At 44.2% G+C, this 18,958-nt stretch overlaps 2 protein-coding genes and 1 long non-coding RNA gene across 4 annotated transcripts in view; 2 read left to right on the top strand and 1 right to left on the bottom strand.

Annotated features, from left to right (window-relative positions):
- Positions 1–10,104, top strand: part of ZFYVE28 (zinc finger FYVE-type containing 28) — a 42,965-nt gene extending 32,861 nt beyond the window's left edge. The window contains exons 12-14 of the mRNA XM_066620644.1: positions 1,521–1,624; positions 3,605–3,754; positions 4,584–10,104. Coding sequence (XP_066476741.1) covers positions 1,521–1,624; positions 3,605–3,736 — 236 coding nt within the window. The 3' untranslated portion in view covers positions 3,737–3,754; positions 4,584–10,104. The remainder of the gene's footprint in view (positions 1–1,520; positions 1,625–3,604; positions 3,755–4,583) is intronic.
- Positions 854–12,943, bottom strand: LOC136644624 (uncharacterized). Its single transcript, XR_010794103.1, has 3 exons — positions 12,681–12,943; positions 4,600–4,744; positions 854–1,230 (listed from the first exon to the last, which is right to left on the bottom strand). It is a non-coding gene; the product is annotated as an uncharacterized lncRNA (long non-coding RNA).
- A 364-nt stretch (positions 12,944–13,307) lies between these two features.
- Positions 13,308–18,958, top strand: part of MXD4 (MAX dimerization protein 4) — a 28,538-nt gene continuing 22,887 nt past the window's right edge. Inside the window, exons 1-2 of one of the 2 annotated variants that reach the window (XM_066620404.1) lie at positions 13,308–13,507; positions 14,315–14,399. In XM_066620404.1, coding sequence (XP_066476501.1) covers positions 13,444–13,507; positions 14,315–14,399 — 149 coding nt within the window. In that variant the 5' untranslated portion in view covers positions 13,308–13,443. Of the gene's footprint in view, positions 13,508–14,311; positions 14,400–18,958 lie in introns of both variants that reach the window. The other variant, XM_066620403.1, reaches the window with a different exon arrangement.

Here is an 18,958-nt window from a genome sequence, read left to right as displayed (position 1 = left end):
GATACTTATATTCCAAATTCCCTTTTCATCCACTTTAGTTTAATCTAATTAATAAAATATTTATCTTAATACCACTTAATTTCCACAATATTTATATTTCAAATTTTCATTTGCATCTATTTTAATTTAATATATTAAAAAAAAAAATTCTATTTATTATTCAACCATTTCGCCCTTCTTATTGTTTACTTTGTACTCTATCTTAATGGTGTTCCCTCTTAGTCCTCCTACTGGTTCTTCCACTTCTTCTTTTTCTTCTTTTTCTTCTTAAGTCCCCCCCTCTGTTTTTCTTTCTTCTTTTTCATTCTGTTATTCTTGAATTCAATCCATAAATTCTTCCTCTTCTTGAGACAGCTTGCTCTCTGAACATTTCGTCTTTTTTCTTCCTTAAGATTCCCAGTTATTATGACAATTGCTTCTTCCATCTCGTGTCCCATTTCAAAATACTCCACTTCTTTAACTTCACCTGACATCTGATCCATTCTTTTTTCTTCTCTATTGTTTATAATCTGTTCCTGCGAGTTTACAAGGGAGGAGCTTATTTGCCCAATTTGTTCAGAGAGTTCTCTGACTTGTTGCTCCATTTCTCTTCTAAAATCCATCAGAAAATCCACCAACAAAGCCTGGCTTTCATGATCATCTTTTAGATTTTCAAAAGCCATTTTTATCAACACCAACTCGAGCCACTTCCTGCAGGGCTACTTTCTAATTTTGTATCCAGGGCTACTTTCCAAATTTTTATATCCAAAAAAAGTCAATCAAATCTACAATCAAATTAAATCAATATGCCTTTAAATGACCAAAAGAAGAAAAAAAAAATTCAAGCCGCTTGCTGAGAAACTGAAACCGAAACCAGCAGTGTCCAGGCTTAAATAAAGGCTTTTTGCTGGGAAAATGAAGGTAGACTTTATTTCCTTCGTTGAAGATTACTTATTTATTTCTCTTCGGTACATACCATTAAAAAAATATATAATCTTGTACTTACTCCAGCAGGGGAAATACCAATTCACCTATTCCCCCCCTGGGTGGCTAATGGCCAGCGTGAATAATCTTGAATTATCTCCTCCTCCTCCAGACTTCTTACTTACAGTTCTCAGTAAAACTTTTTAACAAGCCAAGTTCACTCACTCTTAATAGCTTTTTTCGCTGCGATGTTGTTGTATCTAGGCCGTGGGAGGACGGGTTTTCAGCTCTCCGAGCTTCTCAAAGATGGCACCCGGGATAGATATGCTTCAGCACAGAGCAAAACAGAGAGAAATCCTTGAAATTGCCTGTTTCTAAGGACCCCCTCCCCGTTCAAGCTCTCAGCTCTTCGTACCGTCTTCCTGGCACCGAAGCGTGCCTTAGTTGTTTAGGCACATGAAAACATATCTATTTTGCAGTCTCTTTGGGAACCCCCAAAGTTCACTGCAACTTCGCTGAAAGTTAGCTCCGCCCTCCACCTCAAGCAGTTTCTCATAAGTAATGTATTTCTGTTTAGTTTATTATGCAGATTATTATTAATACTTTTTTTTTGACAGATCCTCCTGATTGGGTGCCTGATGAAGTCTGTAGCTACTGTACTGCATGCAAGGCACCTTTTACAGTAATTCGTAGAAAGCACCACTGTAGGAGCTGTGGAAAGGTAAACATTTAAATACAACTTTGATGAACTGCTGGCTGAAAAGGGTAGCATTTTGCTGAAAACCTTGTCATTTTAAACTCTTGATGTTGTTAGGCAAAGGTTCTTGCGGTCCAATCCTATCCAAGTTTCTAGGACTGATGCAGTCATGCCAATGGGGTATGTGCTGCATCTTGCGGTGGTGGAGGGCAGTCACAGAGGCCTTCTCAATGTTTGCTTTCCTACCTTGGGTCTGCACTGCAACTGTTTCAGCACTGGAAAGTGGTTAGGATTAAGTCCTTAGTGTACTTGGGATTAGAAGTTCAGTTGCCTTCCTATCTCCATGTAACTGAGAGGTACAACAAGGAATTTGATCAGCAAAGCTTTTACTAGTTTCAGGTGAAGATAATTTACAGCAGCTAAGTTTTCCTGTAGCCATGAATTCCCTTAGGGCAAATTGTGATCCAGGAAGGTAGAACAATAGACAAGGGCAAGTTCTAGCTAGTCTTAGCTGGCCAATGCACATCTAAGATGCCTTGTCAGTGTTTTGGTAATATTGGCCATGCAGCCTGGCTCCTTGGAAACAGGAATACCTCTGGCCAATGCCAGCATGGACTTATTACAGAATTAAACAACTGAGGGCCCAGTCCTATCCAGCTTGCCAGCGCTCATGCAGCTACAATGCAGCCCTGAGGTAAGGGAACAAATGTTTCCTTACCTTGAGGAGGCCTCCCTGACTGCCCCCCTACCACAGGATAAAGCACACACCCTGTTGGCACAGCTGCATCAATGCTGGAAAGTTGGATAGGACTGGGCCCTCAGACAACTTAATGCAGTATATTCTCAACTCCATGTGACAGGGATTTATTCCCATGTAAGTGTGCTTAAGACTAAAGTGTTAAGCTCCCAAAACATTTGTGAAATTATAAAAAATCAAGGAAGTTCAGCTATATGTGAATATAATGGTCATTTCCTTAAAGACATGTGCAGCCTTGAAGATAATGGGGATTGTATGGAAAATAACAAATCCAGGCACTGCATACTCCCTGAGTCTGAGTCCTATGCACAAAAGATAAATGGTAAGGAGGAAAAAAAAAAGCCCAGTGCCTCAGTTATCCAAAGTGAATTAATGGGTATTCCTCTCTGCTCCCTCTGCATCAGGGGTGTCCAAAGTTTTTGGCAGGAGTGCCACATCATCTATCTGACACTGTGTTGGAGGCCGGGGGGGGGGGGGAAGAATTTATTTACATTTAAAATTTGAATAAATTTACATAAGTTTACACAAATGAATATATTAAAGATGAACTTATATGACTGAATGAAGGCCTTGCAATAGCTCAAGGCCTATAAAAGGCATTGCACAAAGCAAGGCTGGCTGTTCCTTTGCTGCCACTACTGCATCACAGATGTGAAACAGCAAGCAGTGGAGGGAGCTCTCATCCCACAGCTCCTGTGAGAGGTCAAACAGTTGCCCTCATGCTGAGAGCAGTTGCGTGAGACCAGTGCGGGCTCCAGCAAGCCTACGGAGGGCCAGAGGCTCATTGGAGACTGGGGGCTCCCTGAGGGCCGCTTTGGGAGTCCTCAAGGGCCGCAAGTGGCCCCAGGGCCGGGGTTTGGTCACCCTTGCTCTGCATGAACAAATAGTGACTACATGCATGAAATGTTTTCTGCAGGGTTGCGTTTTTCAGTGTTGAAATGCACTGGAGAATTATTGTGGACGAAATCCTAACCCCTTATGTCAGTGCTTTCCAGCACTGACTTACGGGCAATGGAGCTCTGAGGTAAGGGAACAAACATTCCCTTACTTTGAGGAGGCCTCCATGAGTGATACCCAACTGCAGGGTGCAGCACACATCCCATTGGCACTGCTGTACCAGTGCTGGAAAGCACTGACATAAGGGGTTAAGATTGCGCCCTATGTCCCATTGCAGCAGATTTAGGAAAAATGTGGTCTGCATATGTAGAAAACAAACATCTCAGATACATTTTTGCTATATCTTTCAGATCTTTTGTTCTCGTTGTTCTTCTCATTCTGCTCCTTTACCTCGCTATGGACAGATGAAGCCTGTTCGTGTCTGCACCCACTGCTACATGTTCCACGTTACTCCTTTCTATAGTGACAAATGGGATGTCTGACATATTCAGCAAATGAAGGTAACACTGTCACCTCAATGTCCTTCATTTCAGTAGGGACTGTACTTTACTTAGGCCAAGAGTAAAGTAGAAAGGGGAAGAGACTGACTACACTGGGGAGATGAAGACTTTGACATGTTTCTTCTGCATTTTATTAAACTGCTAAATATGAAATGTAAAGAGTTTGTGGCACAAACTATATTCCAGAAGTCCATTTTTAAAACAGCATTACAGGCATATATTGGCAGTGTAGTTGATAGGGGAGTCAGAGTGGTCACAGAACCCTGGGTGGCATTCTTCCGGGGTTCAGCAATGCAACTCCTACCAGCTCTTGCTCACCCTCTTGAAGGCCTCTTGAAGGGTGAGAAGGCTGCCTCTTGCTCACCCTACACCCACTCTGATTGTGTCCAGGGGGTGTTCTGAAGACTGAGTAGGCTGTGTTCTTCCTCCCTGTGCCTCAGTACACCCTCCAGGTGTGATTGGAGCACAGCTCTTGTCACATTCGGGGGAGGAGCGGGGTTGTGGCCCTGGAAGGGTGGCACTCCTTTCAGCTATGCTGCCAGCACATGTGCAAAACTTACAAGCAATATGGAGTAGCAGGTCTCCCAGAATTGGACAATGTTTAGTTTGATGTGTCAGTTACTTTAATGTGTCAGTTGTACCAGTTGGCGCCGGTTGTGCTCCCTGGCACATGGTCAGTGATGGCATGGCTCATCCCAAATGCTAGTTATTAATGCTGGTAATGCAAATTTTATTCTTGGTCCATAAATATACACTCAAACCTCATCAAATCAATCCAAGCTGCTACAATGACTACAAAACTTATATTTGGCGTCCCCTCCCCTCACAGAGACCAGTATTACTACCAATTGTCCTGCAAAGTGAAGGAAGAGGAGGAGGAGAAGTTGCCGTCAGCCAGACAATGTCACCATTCCTATCTCCACCTGCTGCTACTTCTCCAACTGAAACTGGGCTCCTCCTTCCCGGAAGCCATTAGGACCACCAACTGCCCTGTGAGGAGAAGAAGAAACAAGAAATCATCAAGGCGAGGAAAAAACTATTGTTTTAATGGTTATTTTTATCCATTTTATGTAAGCTAATCTGGAGCCTTACTGACCGAAAAGTGGGGTTAACATGCTTTAAATAAAGAAATTTAAAAATACATTTGCTGTCTAAAAGCACTTGTCCCTTGATAAGTAAAATGGCTATCCAGCTGATCCGATAAGAATAAAGTCTGCATCAGTGAGCAAGTGCTTAATAAGGTGGTAACCAACATGGACCATTTTACATTTGGACAGAAATTTTAAAGGTTAGAATAGCTGTATTAATCTGGGCAACCATTTACAATATTTAAAGTTTTTATTTTTATTTTTCCACAAGTCATATTTGTAGGTATGCAGGAGTTAGAATTTATCTTTAACAGTACTAATGCAGTGGAGGACATTTCTTGCACTCCACTTCCTGCCCTTGTACACCTTGCTATACAATGGAAAATCTACTTGTTTCAGCAGGCAGGAGAGGAGAATGAGCAATGGGATCCAGGCAGTAAGTGATATATAAGCAATGCATTGGTACTGTTAAAGGTGGTTACCAGGGCAACCCTACTTAGAATGCATATTCTTACTACTGATATTTGGCTTTCCTACTCTGTGTTCAAAAATCTACATACTTGCTGATTTGGGGGGGAAGTTGTAGACTGAAATTTTATTTTCTTAGCAATAATTCGATATCATCTGAATGCTAATGCTAACATACGAATAAGGCTGCAATCCTAACCGCACTTTCCTGAGCGTAAGCCCTATTGAACAAAATAGGACTTACTTCTGAGTAGACCTGGTTAGGATTGTGCCCTTTGTTAGGTATCTCTTCTTGGCCCAACTAATATTCAAATGCTGGACAAGCCAGACCTGTATCAATATTTCAATTAAATTAATTTTTCCATTTCAAAAATGTAGTTTTTCAGACTTTGCATAAGCATGCCTTGACACTAAGCTATCAAACAATTGATGGCAATATGAAGCTTAGATATCTTGGGCTGCAGTCCGGTGCACAATTCCAAGCCCCATTGAAGACAATGGGACTTCTAAGTTGACGTGGATAAGATTGCACTGTTGGTTTGGTTAACAATTTCCATATCTGATTATAATGTTCCATTCTTACTACCACATTTAGGAAGCTGAGAACCATATTAATGGTACAGATGATATAATTTGTAACAAGTTTGATGGTGTATAAAACCCTTTGACTCAATAATACATTTTTATTATTGTCTTTTTCATTGTCTTGGGACAATGAAGGCTGCAATCCTAAGCATACTTTCCTGGAAATAAGCCCCATTGAACACAATAGGACTTACTTCTGAGTACATTTGTATAATATTGCACTGTAAAACTCCTTTTTTTAAAAGTTGCACAGAACTCTTTAAACATAGCTATCCAAAGGAAAAATAAAACAGACAACATGTGCTAAAATATTTAATCACAAGTGGGAGGCTTTAGCTTTTTATATACAGATCACATGAGAGAACATAATTCACTGAAGTTAATACACGTACTTATATGTACTTTTTAAAAAAGATTTCAAAACACACATAAAAGGCTATTAACAGGCTAAGGCTAAGCCAAAATAATTGAGAGGAAAATATCTTAGCAGTAAATGACTACTTCAATAGGGATTCAACTAAGGGATTTCAGTAGGGATTCAATTTCACTTCAGTAGGGATTCAATTCAACTGAGATCACAAGACACTGGGTAGAATAATGACAAAACAGAATTTTATTGAAATTAGTAAATTAGTTTTTACTAAACTAATATATTTCCATGAGCAAATGGGTATACTTTAAATTAAATACTGTACAATATACTTCCCATCCCCAAGGGGTACATTTGCTGATCTTTTACTGTGCCTTTGCTAACAGCCTGCAATGCAAAAGTGTAATTAGTGAATCTTTTCCAGGGATGGACATAAATGGATAGGAAAAGCTTCAGTAGCTTAGTTTGTGTTTGTGTTGAGGCTCCTGTTACAAGCACAGGTGTAGAGCCTGTAAAAAACCTGGCAATTCTATCAATACAGCAATATTTACAAAACAAAACGTTACAGAAGGACCTTTAATGCAACAAAAACCTGAGCAAAGTGACCTCAGATATGAGAGAAAAAGCATTCAAGCCAGCTATTTTATAGGAAAAATCAGTAAACCTCAAACTACAAAATTGGTACCACACACACACACACACAGAGGGGCCTCGTATCTGCAGATACACAACTCTGCTCCCCTCGCCTCCGGAGGGTCCTCTGAGCCCAGCAGATGCCACACACGTGAGTCCATGGTCTCTTCTGGGCTCAGTCTGAGCCTTAGAACAAAAAGTCACTTCTATTTTTTTCATAAAACCAGAAGTTATATTTTTAATGCCTTATAAGGCATAAGGAGGCCTGGGGATGTCCTCAGGGTTTTATGAGAAAACCGAAAGTGACTTCATTCTAAGGTTCAGAGGCTGTGGATGGACGTGTGTGGCCTCTGCTGGGCTCAGATGTCCCTACGAAGGCAAGGGGAGTGGAGCTTCCTTTGGCTCCAGAGGGTGGAGAGCAGCATTCACCCGTATCCACTGTTTCACTTAACCTCAGGGGGTTCCAGAACTGAACCCCAGCAGGTACGGGAGGCACGCCTATACTCAGAAAGATATCCTGATCAACATATCAAAGCCTACCAAAATCAAAGTGGGGAAAGACAGCCATTTTGGGATGCCATATTTGTTTTTTACTCTGTGTTACATGAACTTAGAAATACACATCTCTGATGTTCTGGTTAACTAAATGCTGTGTCAAATTAAAGGTAAATAAACACTATCTGTCCTTAAGTTGCTATTTTGAACTGTTTTCTCTAATGAGATGCAGAAGCTGTAAGAGTCCAAAACTGTCCATTAGGTGACTTTTACAACTAAGAAACCTCTGTGTCCAGATCAGACATTAGAACCATCTGTGTTAGTTTACTGTCTTTCGGTTCATTGGTTTAATGGCAAAAGTCTTGACAATGGTTGATCAAAGCATCATTCCTATACAGACTTACCTGGGAGTAAGTCCAATTGAAATCAATATGACTTACTTCTGAGTAGACATGCATAGGATTGCGCTTTGAATTTGACAATGGGTGTGGCACACAGGACTGGCCGTAGGAGCTGTGGGACCCAATTGGAAACATTGTTTTGCAAGGCCCCAAGCTCGCAGCCAACATCTGTAGAATCTTAAAGATATAAATAAAATTTATTATAGATTTTATATTTCTATGGTAGAATAGAAAGCAATCAAAATGTGTGCATATCAGTTAATGGATCAAATGGATCTAAGCACATATTCATATGAATGCATACAAGACTAGATTACCCTAGCACGGGGGGGGGGGTGCGTTTAGGGACAGGACCCAATTAGTGTAATGGACTTAAACCCAGCCCTGGTGGCATTGTTCCATTTCACTTGGTCAGTGCAGAGTGAGGGTTCAGTATATGCATGTCATATTGGTATGTTCCATGTCATAACCTTTTTGATATGCTCCTTGTCAAAAAGACAACTTACTGGTTTGCTATGGTAGTATCCTCTGTACATCATGTGCATGAATCCTCCAGACATGCTAGCTTTAGATGCTGTACAAATGGTGAAACTTCTCTAGGATATCCAGCAGGAGTTTCTTGAACTTTCTTGCATGTTTCATACATTAATGGGTTTCCATAAATATTCTCAAATATAATTTACAAATTAATTGCAGCCCAAGAATGGGCTCCCAGCCCCAGGATTGTGCACCTAACTCTCCTTTCCTACAATCTTGAGACTTGGTTATAGGACCAGTTCACTTGAATTGTATTCTTCATACAAGTTAGTAAAGGGGGTTTATGTTCCTGTATCTTCCTACTATATACAGTGGGAGGGGGGGAAACAAGCTAGAAACCACCTTATGCCCACTTCTTCAGTTCTTTTGCATTTCTAGATAAAAAGTTCAAGATGGCATTCTATGGACATGTACTGTAAATAAGGGTTTATTCACCTTTAATTTGACATAAGATTTTAGTGAATCAGAGCAACAGAGCTATAGTTTTTTAAATTCTCCATCTTTAATGCTGGCAGCCCTACCCAAAGTGTATCAACTTCAAAGATGGAGATGTTGATCAGAGTATTTTTGTCTGTGTGTAAAAAAGGATAATTTGTACTCCAATTACTCTGAAATAAAACTATAAAACAATTAACATAATTCTCATTTACATCAAGGGATGTATGTCAATGTGCGTATTTTACCCACTGTGCTAGGGTGATGGACATTGTATTGCATGGTGTGACTCCCCCATGTCAGTCGGTTTAGTCACACAGAGCTGCCTCCAGTATGACCTAAATGCATTGAAAGAAAATAGCTGGATCTGCCCTTTGCTTCTACATGCATTGGGATAATTTGCAGGTTTGCATGTGCAGAACGTTGTTCTGGTACATGCAAAACTTCTGCTGTGTGTCTAAGAGTCAGTGTGAATATAGTTTTTTATATATAGATATAAAAGGACTGTTCAATGATCCACCTACAATCTGACTCACTCCATTTACCAGAACTGGGAGGCCATGTTTATCAAGGGATGGTCACATACTGGTTTAGGTAAGGTGGACAAGCCAGCACTGGGGTTCCTTGCACAAGTATAGCTGTTGAAGCTGTGACAATGTGTTATTGAGTATGATACCAAAAGAAATAGCTGTTTTGTTTGCCAAGGATCCTTACTTTAAAATAACACCTGTCTATTTCTTTACCAGATTTTCTCTTTGGTATATGGTTTATATCCTGTATGAATTAACTATATCAGGGAATAAATGTTCATACAATTATTTTTTAAGTATACTGCAGCAGGTTTTATCTGAACTGTGTACATTCCTTTTATTTGTGGACAAGCTATGCTTAAGTAAGTATACTGTCCCTTTTTCATTTGTCATGAATTCTGTTCCTAAGACACTCTTTAAAATGAAATGCAGTATCTCAGTTCACATTTTAGCTGAGCAGATTGGCAGTGTTAAATGGGAAGGTTACAAAGCAATGATACTTATTCAAGTTTAAATCTCAGGCTTTACATTGTAATGTTTGTTGAAGATTTATTCTTATAAAATATATATTTATTATTTCTTCATAGGGATGAGAACAAAATACAGGAAACTTAACTGTGAAATGAAGATATACAAAAAGTTGTTTTAGAGGGGAAAAAAACCTGATTAAACCTGAATATTATTTATGAAAGCTGGTTTAATTTTGTATATGCTGCAATACAGAATAAATATCCATAAATATAATAGTTAAGAATGTCAAATATTTTAATTTCTTAAATAACTTATATGTTTTAATGGAAAGCACAATCAATACTAATACACATTTGCCTGCAGGAAGACAGTTGTCAGTCTTCTAATAATTAAAATGCAAGAACTTCCAACTTCTACCTGCTGTGTTCTTGTTTCCTTTATTGGTCTGTGCAGTAACGTTTGACTTCTTATCAAATGAATTAGTCATAATTCTCCTATCCTATACCAATTTTTGAGTAATGGTAAGTCTCAAATTAATGTCAAGCATAGAATGGTACACAGGCGGATGGCACACAGCCTCTGCAAGCTTCCGAAGAGCCTCCGGAGGTGAGAGGAGCACAGCTCCCCTCATCTCTGGAGGCTCCAGGTTGGCCTGCAACCTGCAGGTGAAGAAATCTGCAGGTACTGAACCCACCTGTAATTGCCTGTAATTAGAAAAGATTTATTAGAGATTTATTATGATAAGATTTGTGGTTTGCTGCCAGCTGCAGGTGATCCATTCTCCACTATGGGGTTCACTTGTTCAGAGAGATGCTGGAAGTAATCAGAAGAGATTTTTTTCCCCTGAGACCTCGTGGACCACTTCTCAGGGTCTTGCAGACTACCTGTGGTCTCTGGACCATGGGTTTGGGAACCAATGCTCTAAATCCAGGTTTGGTGGAGTTTGCTGGTCAATTCCAAATGTTGCTTTGTATGTGGGGAAATACTGGAAAACTCATAGTCCAAAGCTGGGGTGTCCAAACTTATTGGCAGGAGGGCCACATCATCTCTCTGACACTGTGTCGGGGGCCGGGGGGGAAAATAATTAATTTACATTCAAAATTTGAATAAATTTACATAAATGAATATATTAGAGATAGAACTTTATTAATGAATGAAGGCTTGCAATAGCTCAAGGCCTATAAAAGGCTTGTGCAAAGCAAGGCCAGCCTTTCCTTTGCCGCTGCATCACAGATGTGAAACAGCAAGCCCGCATCCCACAGCTCAAGCAAGAGGTCGAACAGTTGGCTGTCACGCTGAGAGCAGTTGCATCAGGCCAGCGCGGGCTCCAGCAAGTCTCCGGAGGGCTAGAGGCTCATTGGTAGATGGGGGCACCCTGAGGGCCAAATTAGGAGTCCTCCAGGGCCGCAAGTGGCCCCAGGGCTGGGGTTTGGGCACCCCTGGTCCAAAACATACAGGGTGCTACAAAATTCTGAAGATTGCTTTCATTTTTCTCATTCAAAATATGAAATTACCTTTCAATTGAGTCCATTAGCTGATAGATGGGGCATTGCAATAGCAAGTAGAGTCATACTCTGTAATTAGTATGGGGCAGGAGTTGTTGATAATTTTATGCTTCCTGTACTTTACAAATACTGTATCCATATTTGAAGGATGGGATTTGTAGATGGGGCATTGCCAGGGTTGGGCATGAGTATGAGCGCTCACACGCATTGAAGAGCTCTAATAGTTTTCCCCTGAGCATCTGTTGCTGCCCTACATGACCCATAAGCTTTGCCATTGGACCCTGGCTTATTGGCAAAGGTGGGCAACGTCAGTGGCAGAATTTAAGTGGCATATTTAAGACTGCAGCCTGACACACTCAGAGACCAATCCTATCAAGTGATTTAAGACAGTGGAGTAGTATCCCCCTGCTCTAAATTGGCTACCTGGATTGTGCTGCTGGTGGAGCTGACACACAGATAACTACATACCTTGCATGTTTTGGTCAGTTACCTCTGGGTTCACGGAATCTTTACTAAATTCACTGAATTTTTAAAAATTCTTTATCATATATCTGAATGTCTTCAATGTCATCAAAATTATAATTGCTGTAAAAACACTCCACTAAATTTCCTTAAAATGTACCAAGTGTTGGATAGCCCACCAAGAGTTTAAAATTTGCTATAGTGCTTTGCAGGGAGGTTGCCATTGTACCCCCAGCCCCTCCTATTTCATGCTCCTTCCCCAAATTTTCAATTCTTGTTAGAAAATGGGGGAAAGTACATTGTTCATGCATGGAAAAGCATGCAGGCACCACTTCTGTCCAACTGCTTACTTCATTAAAAAAAAATCAACTAATTTCCAGTGCCCTAATCAACGTATATAAAGGCACTGGAGATAATAACTAACAAGCCCTAGGAATGCATTTTTAATTTTATAATGTCACATGTGATTGTTTTAGTTTAGACTGCCATCCTACCCACACTTACCAGGGAGTAAGCCCCTTTGACTATAATGGGGCTTACTTCTGAGTAGCATAGGGTTGGGCTCTTAGTAGGATTAAGGCTGCAATCCTATCCACACTTTCCTGGAAGGAAGCTTCATTGACTCTAATGGGGCTTACTTCTGAGTAGGCATGCATAGGATTGGGGTCTTAATAGGACTAAGGTTGCAATCCTATCCATGCTTTCCTGGGAGTAGCATAGGGTTGGGCTCTGAGTAGGACTAAGGTTGCAATCCTAGCCACGCTTTCCTGGGAGTAAGCCTCTGACTATAATGGGGCTTACTTCTGTGTAGACTTGCCCAGCCTTGGGTTCTAATGCTTGTGTTTCGATTCCGGCTGCTCTGCATTCCACCCCCTACACCATATATGTGGTGTCTTCTGTCCCCTGACCACATCATTGCCTGTGCAAGTGAGGAGGTTCCCCCCACCTCTCCAAAGGTGCCTGCAGGCGTTCAGTGAGTTCGCCTCCTGTTTTCTGATGAGCCTTGCATGGGATGTTGCAGCAGCGCATGTGCCGCGTCGGAAGGGGGGGCAGTGTCATTCCAGCATGATGTCATTTGTTTTCCTCGCGAGGGGATCGGCTGGATGCTCTTCCGCTGAAGTCGCTCCCCCAGCAAACGCTCCGTCCTTCTCCCACCAGCAGGCCACCCGCTCCCCACTGGGACGTTCAACCCAGCCTGTCACCGTCCCTGTTCCCCACCGAACCTTGCCCCGGGAAGGCCACGCCCCTCTCCACTCATTGGCCGCAGCGCCTGGCCTCATTTGCATGCGGCTCCCGCGCCCAATCAGCCACCACCGCCTGCTTTGCATAAGCGCAGGCGGCCACTCACCGAGCGAGGGGGCCGGGCCATCACGTGCTGTTGCTACGCTTCGGCTTCTGGAGTGTTGCTACAGTTGTCAGCCAATCGGCGGGCAGGATCGCAGATCTGTCAACATTCTCACCCCGCAGGGGGATTTGGGGCCGCCTCTGATTGGCTCCGCATTATCTTCGAAGCCTCCGAGTGACGTTATTGACTGGCTTCGGCAGCTGCCTGTCAAAAGAGTAATGTGCCAACTGGGGGTTCGGAGACTTTGGGTTATTCGAAGGTACTTTGGAGAATCCTGTGCTGCTGCGTTCCCCAGGAGTTGCTTTTCCCACCCCCGCCCTGCTTCTCCTCTGCCCGCACCTCAGGTGTGAAAGCTCGCTGGAAGATGGAATGGAACTCCCTGCTCATGCTCCTGGAAGCCGCCGAGTACTTGGAGAGGCGAGAGAGAGGTACAGCCGCAGCCAGGCATGCTTTGTTCCTTCTCCTCAACCAGCCTGGAGCCTCTGCACACTTGGCCTGGGGGTGGGTTGCTGGCCAGCCTCTTCGCCTTCCAAGGCGGCTGCAGATCTTCTTGCTTGCACAGTCTCCCTAAGGCAGTTTTTTCCCCTCGTTTCAAACCAGTGCATCTCTTTCCCACCCCCACCCCCCTTAAGGTCACTTGCAGCCCAATCCCGTGCATGTCTACTCAGAAGTAAGTCCCGTTATAGTCAATGGGGCTTACTCGCAGGCAAGTGTGGTTAGGGTTACAGCCCCAGAGCCCAATCCTGTGCATGTCTACTCAGAAGTAAGTCCCATTATCGTCAATGGGGCTTACTCCCAGGTAAGAGTGGATAGGATTGCAGCCTTTCAGCCCCGATCCTAGGCATGTCTACTCAGAAGTAAGTTCCATTGTAGTCAGTGGGGCTTACTCCTAGGGAAGGGTGGATAGGATTACAGCCTTACAGCCCAATCCTATCCATGTCTATTCAGAAGTCAATGAGGCTTGCTTCCTGGAAAGGATGGATAGGACTGCAGCCTTGTAGCCCAATCCTATGCATATCTACTCAGAAGTAAGTCCCATTATAGTCAGTGGGGCTTACTCCCAGGAAAGTGTGGCTAGGATTGCAACCTTATGTGAATGATTCATCATTTTGCATGTACAAGTTCTTTTTGTTCTACCTCTATTAGGTGGATGTTTTACTCTCCCTTCCCCCCCCCCCAACCCTGATCTAAACTGGCTTCTTCTCGCTTGCTAACCATTTCTCCTCCTCCAGAAGCAGAGCACGGCTATGCCTCCGTGTTGCCTTTCGACAGCGACTACACCAGGAGGAAAACCAAGGCCAGGAAATCTCAGACCAACCGGTAAGCACTGGTGCTCCCTCCCCCCTTCTCAGGATCTGGCCAGTGGGATGGCATCATCATTATTTTTTTTTGCCGGAGAGGGTTCCTCTTTGTATGTGAATCGAGATACTGCGACTTCCCCCCCATCGCAGCAGCAGTCGCCATTTTTCCCCTTGCTGGGTTGGGCTCTTGTTTTGGTCTCTGGGATCAAGTGCTGCCACGCGTACAGCAGGATGGTCTCTGCTGGGAGCAAGCTTGGCGTGTTGTCACTGCCTCTCCCCATAGTCGGAGGCTCCACTTCAGTGTTTGGGGAAAAGACTTGAGCTCTGCACATCTTGACTTCTCCAAACCCTCATTTGCAGCCCGATCCTCTGCACATTAACTTGGAAGTAGGTACTTTCTAAGTGCAAATAGGGCCCAGTCCTGTCCAGCTTTCCGGCATTGATGTAGCCAGCGGGGCATGGACTGCCTCCTGCAGTGGGGAGGCAGTCATGGAGGCCTCCTCAAGGTAAGGGAACATTTGTTCCCTTACTTTGGGGCTCCACTGTGGCTGCATTGATGCTGGAAAGTTGAATAGGATTGGGTCTGTACTCCCTCCCAGCATGCAGAGAATTGCAGACCCAGCACTTGTTTACCTTCTCCCCGCCCCCCACAGGTGCTTTGCCATGAGTTTACCTGCTTTGCTTCAGCTGGCTATGTGTTTGGGTGGGATGATTTTCCATTCGCTGCTTGCCTATGCATAGTCATGATCTTTAAATGGAGTGGCACCCTGGCTTTGTGCCTTGATGAAGAGAGTAGCAAAGGAGGCCTTCTGGGTTGGTCTCTCGTGGAGCTTGGATGGAGAATTGTCTCCCCTCTTTGTCTCTGCTCAGTGGCCCCCTGTTCTGTTATACCAGGTACTACCTGACCTGTGCTAGTTCACAACCAACTGAGGATTCTGTGCAGCAGTGACCTGGAGTGCAATGGCCAAGGAGAACATCCTCTGTTAGGGAGTGTACCCCTTTCCCCCCCATTTCATAGTCTTGCATCCATTGTTCATGTAGCCCCTCCCCTTTGCTTTGTTCCTACAAAATGTTCCCTTGAAAAGTACATGGAGAGGAATCTGAAATAATCACATTCTCCCCCTTCCCTGCATGTTAGGCAGATTTGTGACCTTTTGTTATGCCCAAAAACGTTTCATTAAGTACTGCACTGTAACTAAAATGAGAAATTATTCCAGTGGCACTAGAATGCATTTTTTTCCATAATAGAATTTATAGGTAGAGGTCTTTGTACGCAACATAATGCGTAGCCAAACGAGAGATAATATGAGGTCGTGTATAACATGAGCTCTGTGGCCCATTGCAGTAGCTGACCTGCCATTCAGTCAAATGGGCAAATGCTCCAGGTACAGAGCCTCGCATGCTTCTAGGACCGCACGGAGCCTCGTGTGCCTCTAGGACCGCTTGGAAGTCTCTTTGAGGCTTCCTCTTGACTTGGTTGGAAACTGTGCTTCCGGTTTACTGGAAGCACAGATTAAGAGTGCAGGGAAGCCTCAGATGACTTCTCTGATTCATCCTGGAGCCACACAAGGCTCGGTTTTGCTCCAGGTGAGTGGGGGGGCGGATTTGCGCACGGGGGGTGGCGGCAGCATCTCATGGAGGGTGCCATCACAGACCTTTGTCCCAGGCACAGGGCAGGGAAATTTTATCCCTGGCCCTTTGGAAGCAGCTTTTCCTGTTTATGAGGGACAAACAATATTGGGGAAATGGTGGTGGGGAAGGGATACTTACTGTATCTCCTGCATTTAATGTTTTCCTGGTTCAGATAATCCCCTTTTCCCCTCATGGCTCTTCCCTCCCTGAGATTCCAATATATAGTTTCACTCCTTGCTTTTCTGGAGTCATGCATGCAGAACAGATGGTTAGCAGCAGTGATCATCTCCTTGGTGGGCTGAAATCCAGTCTGAATCCAGGCTCCCATCTTTTAACACAGATTATTAGTGCTGAGTATGTGTACACACAAACACACACAGGTCCCTGTATGTATGGTGCATGCATACTCTGACCTGGATGTCTCCCCCCCCCTTACACACACACACACACACACACACACACAAAATGTATGCATACGCCACAACCTGAGCTTATCCTTTTACCTTGTCTGACAGTAGGCAAGAACAGTTTCTCTTGGACTCTCCTTGTAAGATGTGGGCAAGAACCCTGTCAATAGAGAGAATAAGTCTTGGTAAGATGAACCTGATTCCTTAAGTAAACTTTCTACTGCAGATATACCATTTACCTTACCCAAGGAAATATCAAAACGCTGGCAGCAAATTGTGCAGGTGTTTATTAGAAGCCAGAGAGAGGTTACTGAAACCAGAGGTTAAGGGACATATGGGATATGCTAGTCAAGTATGTCAGACATAAGGCCCTTGGCCTGGATGTGGCCCTTGGAAGCTCTTTATCCAGCCCCCATGATAATTTGGCTCTCCCAGCATAGCCTTTCAGCAGTACCGCTTCTGCCAAGTTTCTAGAAGGGATGGAATGCTGTGGGGTAAAGGGCAGACCAATAGGTATGAGAGGAGGAGACGCTGCCAAGGTACTGGGAGAGTCCATTTATAACACAGGCCACCCTTTCAGCTGTGCTGTTTCTGCTGAGGTGTCACTTCACAGAGCATCTCTCAGCTGCTTGGCTGCGAAGTAACATTGTGGCTGAAGTGGTGCTGCTGACAGGGTGGTCCATGAAATAATTGGGCTCTCCCAGTGGTTCTCAAACTCTCTAGGAGAGTTTGAGAGCCGCTAAGTCATTGCAGGGAAGAGGGGAAGGCAGCGGTGGCAGGAAGAAGGCAGCGACACGACCCCCAGGATCACATCTCTAAGAGGGCTGCAGGGACTGGCATGCACATACCAGTCCCTGCAGCAGCCTCCCAGGGGTGTGGGGAGCCCTGCATGACCCTCTACAGGGTTCCCTGGCCTCCAGAAAGTGAAAGTGGAGCAATCGTGCAAATCCAGAAGTGAAGCACGATCGCTCCACTTTCACTTTTTGAAGGCTGGGGAGCCTTGCAGAGGGTCGCACAGGGCTCCCACCACCCCCAGGAGGCTGCTGCAGGGACTGGTAAGTGCATGCCAGTCCCTGCCACCCCCTTAGCAACGCAATCCTGGGGATCCCCTCGCTGCCTTCCCCCTACCCCTTAAGGGGGCAGAGTCCAGGACCCACAGGTTGCGGCATCGCGATGCCCCAGTTTGAGAAGCCCTGGGCTCTGGGGTCTCCCATATCTTGAAAATGTGATCAAGATTTTAACACTTTCTTTTCCATCATTTGCAGCTAATGAGTTTCTGTGTGAGAACGAAGTGCTTATTTTTGGCCATCATCTGCTTAATGGCATTGGTTCCTGCTAATGATGTCAATTTTGGCCCGTCACAAGTGCCATGAAAGCACTGTTTAGCCCACTGTATGAAATGAAGCTGATACCCCTGTTCGAAAATTATACAAATATAAACATAAACTGGGGCCAGCCCTGCATGGGTCCATATAGACTTGTACCAGTCAGCAACCTCAGGGATGCGTTCTGTACCAGTTGAGGCTTCCAGATCATGTTCAAAGGCAGCATCCCACAAAGCACAAGCCTGGGCATAACCCATGTATTCCCAATAGGCTGGGCCTCTTCTGCTGGAATAGGATCACTCCAGAGGCCCCTGTATTTGCTGCTACTCTTCTGAGTCTAGGGAGCCAGCTGGCTGGTTCCAAAGCAGCACATGGAGGAAAAAAAAAAACCTGAATGGTTTGGATGCAGGGATTTTATGGGGCCTGATGTGTCCTCAGTGGATTGAGGGCGTCAGCTGACAGTGCTCAACCTGCATTGTTGGCTTACATGCTGCCCTTGTTCCACAGAATTGTGATCTTCCTGACTTGCTGAAAGGGCTGAGAGTGGAGAAGAAAATTAGTGTCCTTCGTGAAGCATTTGAGATGGAACTGGCAGGGAGACTGGAGAGGGGTTGACACTTTTTAGTGGATTTGTTTGTGTACCTTTCATAGTAACCTGACGTGCATATGTTCAGCATGTGATAAAGAAAAGGACAAAGCTTCGCCTGTTAAATTTCCATGTGTCAAGCTATTGTTAAAGTTGCAGGAGCAGATCCAGTTTTTTTTTTCCTAATGGGTCTGACCCTAGGCTGGAGGAGGGTAGTATTGTAGTACCGACAACCTGTACCAGATGTAGTACCAGCAACCTGGTACATCTGTAGTACCAGATGTAGTACCAGCAACCTGCTGAACTGATGGCAGGTTGCTGGGGCCCAGGGCAGCTGTAGCTGGGGAAGGTGGCAACTTCTTCCTCCCCCCAAATTTGCTAATGTAGAAGAAAACTTTTGGTGACAGCAGCTTCTGCCCTTTCTCCAGCCAGTGGGAACATTCTTAAGAGGTCCCCCAATAGTCCGCTGAGAGATGGTCCAAATTGTAGATTGAGGGTGCCAGGTAGTGTGGCAGCCCAAGTCTTTAGGCTGACTCATGCCATGGCTGTCACCTGTACTAAGTAGATTTGGGAGTCAGCCCTCTTCTGGGTGTGAGTCCTGACTCAGAGTGACTATGTGGCCTGGCCA

Source organism: Tiliqua scincoides, chromosome 3, assembly GCF_035046505.1.
Source record: "Tiliqua scincoides isolate rTilSci1 chromosome 3, rTilSci1.hap2, whole genome shotgun sequence".
Taxonomy (NCBI): domain Eukaryota; kingdom Metazoa; phylum Chordata; class Lepidosauria; order Squamata; family Scincidae; genus Tiliqua; species Tiliqua scincoides.
Note: the sequence above shows the minus strand (reverse complement) of the source record. Positions and strands in the feature narration are given on the sequence as shown.